At 34.7% G+C, this 4,272-nt stretch overlaps 1 protein-coding gene, 1 non-coding gene and 1 pseudogene across 2 annotated transcripts; 2 read left to right on the forward strand and 1 right to left on the reverse strand.

The window, feature by feature from the left end:
* Positions 1-472: 472 nt before the first annotated feature.
* LOC110263555 (uncharacterized) lies at positions 473-946 on the forward strand. Its single transcript, XM_021104989.2, has one exon. It carries the CDS (start codon positions 473-475, stop codon positions 944-946), a length of 474 nt encoding a protein of 157 aa, XP_020960648.1.
* A 517-nt stretch (positions 947-1,463) lies between these two features.
* LOC148562947 (pentatricopeptide repeat-containing protein At5g46580, chloroplastic-like) lies at positions 1,464-2,890 on the forward strand (annotated as a pseudogene).
* Positions 2,891-3,455: 565 nt separating this feature from the next.
* On the reverse strand, positions 3,456-3,557 carry LOC148562948 (U6 spliceosomal RNA). The gene has a single exon (XR_015886255.1). It is a non-coding gene; the product is annotated as a U6 spliceosomal RNA (small nuclear RNA).
* Between the last annotated feature and the right edge of the window lie 715 nt (positions 3,558-4,272).

Raw genomic sequence — 4,272 nt, forward strand, 5'->3', positions numbered from 1 at the left:
CTTTCAGTTCTCTTCGCATGATTCAATTTATTTGACTATCACATGAATGGTTGTTTTTGAATGCTCACCACTTGATAGAGTATTTTTAGTCATGATAAAAATTAGATTACTTCTAGAAAATTAAATAAAGGAGTCAAAAAATGAGCTGTAACTAAATCAAATTAGAAGATTATATTTATAACATATTTTTAGTTACTCTTGGTCCAAGACAACTAGCAGTCAACAGATATTTGTAAAACAAGTTGGTGACAGATTAATAATCCATTTGTTATAGCGTTGTTTTCGTAATGCCAAAAAAAATCACGTATATATTATCAGATGCTCGAAACAAAGTAGTTTATACTTTTATACGTTAAAGAAAAAGAAAGTGGTGTGATAGGAAAGAAGTGTGTGTGAAAGAGAGCAAAATTCATTGGTCTTGCACACACATTTTTTCGTATCTAGCCTTTCTCTTTCTTTTTCTTTACACAAAATGTCCTCGTCCTCACCGATAACCAATTATGCTGACGATGACATGCAGGATATTATATTCACCAAAAGAGGTTGTTTATTTTGGATCCCATGCTTTCGATCAAAAGCGTCATCGTCAGCATATGGTCGTCGGTGTGGAGAAGAGCAGAAATCGGAGAAGAAGCAGCATTCGCGGCCCAAAAAACTGAAGAAAGTAAAGGAATTGTCTAAGAAGGTGTTTGGGTCTAAATGGAAAAAGTTTATTCGTCGTTTGAAGAAGAAGAATGTTCCCAGAACTACATTGTTAAAGAAAGGTTCATTCCATTATGATCCCTTGAGTTATTCCCTCAACTTTGATGATGGAAAACATTACGAAGGTGATGATCATGAACGTTACAGCCGCAATTTTTCATATCGCTTTGCTTCTCTTCCAGCATCAACAAAATCATCCATGGACCTTGGCAATGGCAAGGATAATAGTCTCTCATTGATGTGATATCATGTGAAAATAGTCGAAAGATTTTTTGAATGTATCCTTGATTTCATTTTTGACCTTAGCAAGACTCAAAATGGAGAAGGATATGATTCTTGAATAGAAATTGTTAGGCTATGTGTGCCTGTGTGGTAACATATTTTGTATTATTTTTTACGTAATAAACATTTTATTTATTTATTGGTTCCGTTGATATATATAAAAGGAAAACATGCTATAGACAAAGACAACAATATAATGGAACACATTTAAAATGTTCCAATTAAAAAAATTGGACTTCAGTGTAGTGTAGTAAATTATTCTAACAAATCTAATGATTAATATTGAATAGAACATTGTAGTGTAGTCACTAAAGCTTTATCATCACCATGGTCCTTGGGGTTGTAGGTAAAACTATTTTTAAAATTTGAAATTGCAGGGACACATGAAATGACAAAACGAACCTTGTTTGAGTCTGTTGTCAAAGCCAAATTAGAAATTACTTACTAGAATGCACATTCTGTTTTTATATTTGCTAGGCTCTTATCATAAAGACTAATAAAATTTAACATAATGCACATAATATTTGATTTTAATATAACTCTATACATTTAAATTAGAATTGATTCTCAATAACGTTACCCCCTCAGGCTGTGTAGGAAATGCATGGATTTCCAAGCTGCGGAGAAGCTGTTTGATGAAATGCTTCAGAGAGAGGTGCAGCCTAATAACATTACTTTCTCCACTTTGATCAACTGTGCCATGCTTTGCCCGATAAGGCTGTCGATTGGTTTGAGAAGATGCCGGGTTATGGGTGCGAGCCGGACGGAATTTACCTGTTCGGCTATGGTGTATGCTTATGCACTCACTGGCAGTGCTGACATGGCCCTGAAGCTCTATGATCGAGCGAAGCTGGAGGCGTGGCGCCTTGATGCAGTGACATTCTCAGCATTGATTAAGATGATTGGAATGTAGGGAAACTATGATGGATGCTTGAGTGTGTACCAAGAAATGAAGGAACTTGGTGTGAGGCCTAACTTGGCAATATATATATATATATATATATATATATTCAGAGATGATAAGTAATGCGTTCTCACCGGATTTGATGACCTATGCTGCTATGCATCTGTTATAAGTGTATGTTAGAGCACAGTTTAGTGATGAACTAATGATGCTCTAAGTGTTTATAAGGAAATTGAGATGAGTTTGATTCTTTATAATGTGCTTTTGGCGATGTGTACTGATGTTCACCATGTCGATGAAGGTGTTGGGATTTTCAGGGACATGAAATGTTCTGGGACTTGACAGCCTGACAGTTGGACATATTCATCCATGATCACCGTGTATAATTGTATTGAGGCGGAGGTGATGTTGAATGAGATTATTGAATCCGGAATTGAGTCTACTATCCTTGTTCTGACATCAATGATCCAGTGCTATATAAAAGCTGATGATTTTGTGAAGATATGTAAACAACTCTCGGATTTGTGCATGGTTCCAGATGACTGCTTCTGCTGTTGTCTTCTGAATGTTATGGCTCAAACACCAAATGAAGAGATGGGTATGCTGACAGATTGTGTTGAGAAGGGTAATGCAAAACTTGGGTCTGTGGTAAGATATTCGGTAGAAGAACAGGAAGGTGATGGAGATTCTTTTATAAAGGAAGTATCATAGCCTCAGTTGATGCTGAAGCGAAAATGCCCTGCCGCAATTCTCTCATTGATTTTTGTTTGAAGCTGAATGCAAATGGCAGAGAACTGCAGAAAAGATCAAGAGAATTGCATTCAAATGGCAGAGACCTGAGCTGGACATCAAAGTAGTTATGCATTTTCTGATTCATTTTGCAGAAATTTGTATTAGTATAGTAAAAAATAAATTATTTTCTAGTAATAAATTTTGAATATCTTATATAGAGTACATGGATGCTGTTATTACTTGTTGAATGTTGAGGGTGAATTACAAATACAGTATTCATGAACATGCATTATAAATTTATAACCAAGGCCTTTCTTTTATTGTCATCATTCTTCATGAACTGGAAGAAGAAAAGAGCTTACTGCAATTAGGATAAGATCTGAAAAGTACCTCAGTTTCCCTTTCATGTAATTGCACCAAATCAAATTACCCAACTTTCTTTATCATCTGTTGCACATATGATTATTGTGATTTGTATGATATTGAGCAGAACAAATAAAAACTAGTTGGTAATGGCTAATTAGTAATTACTCTAACAATTGAGGGCATGTAAATTCATTGAATACATATAAACAAACAACTCCGTCAGCAAAGTGAAAAATACCTATAATCAATAATTCAATATACCATGCTACCAACACACAAAATCTGGCCGAACCTGATAATGAAACCAGTAAGTTTGAGTCATTGAGCTAAACCGGGGCTTAAACCTGATAATGAAACCAGGGGCTTAAATCCACATGAAAAACTATACAGTGAAGTGTTACAGTTACCTGGAAAACTTGAGAAAGGAATGGGATTGCAAGGAAGGAAGAAAAAGGGGTAGTGGAGGGAAAAAAATTTGGACCATTTCTCGATTTGTGCGTGTCATCCTTGCGCAGGGCCATGCTAATCTTCTCTGTATCGTTCCAATTTTATCGGATGTCCCCGAAGGGACGAGCCTTTTGTGTTTCCTTTGCTATATATTCTGTCAGAGTCGTGTGACCCTAAGCGATGTGGGACTTTACTGAGTCAAGTGAGAAAGAGAAATTGAACATGAAAATGGAGGACGATTAACATCTCCATCACAGTTTGCATGAGGTCATAAGGAGTTCTTTCACACAGTCGCAGGGAGGGAGCTGGGACATGAAGAAGAAGGTGACCAAAACTCTACAGTAGTAACTTCTTACATTTGTGTGGGCTCCACCATGTGTAAAAATTTACCTTATTTTTTAGGTGACTACAAAATTAGTGACTTTTAAATATACTAATTAAGGGAGAGATTTATTGTTTTTTATGGAATATAAAAATTGAATAAATTACTAAAAATAAATAAAAATTAAAATAATTATTTAACTTTAACCTCACGATGGGACTATATTGAAATTAAATGAAACTTTTTTGGATTTAAATAGGACACTTTAAACTTAAAGGACCAAAATAGGATTACGCCCAAACGTAAGGGACCAATTTAGTATTTTACCCCTTAAAATAATTAAAATGTTTCTAAAAAGTTTAAAAAGCATAAAGATATAACTAAACAAACTATTTTTTCTATAAATGGCAAAATTTTTGTATTTATGAAATAATTTGTACATTTGATCTAAAATTTATTAGGAACATTTTTATAATAGGACATTTAAGACACGAGATGGGTAGAAATCTTCATACGA

The sequence above is a fragment of the Arachis ipaensis genome, chromosome B6 (assembly GCF_059453495.1).
Source record: "Arachis ipaensis isolate K30076 ecotype BB chromosome B6, ASM5945349v1, whole genome shotgun sequence".
Taxonomy (NCBI): Eukaryota; Viridiplantae; Streptophyta; class Magnoliopsida; order Fabales; family Fabaceae; genus Arachis; species Arachis ipaensis.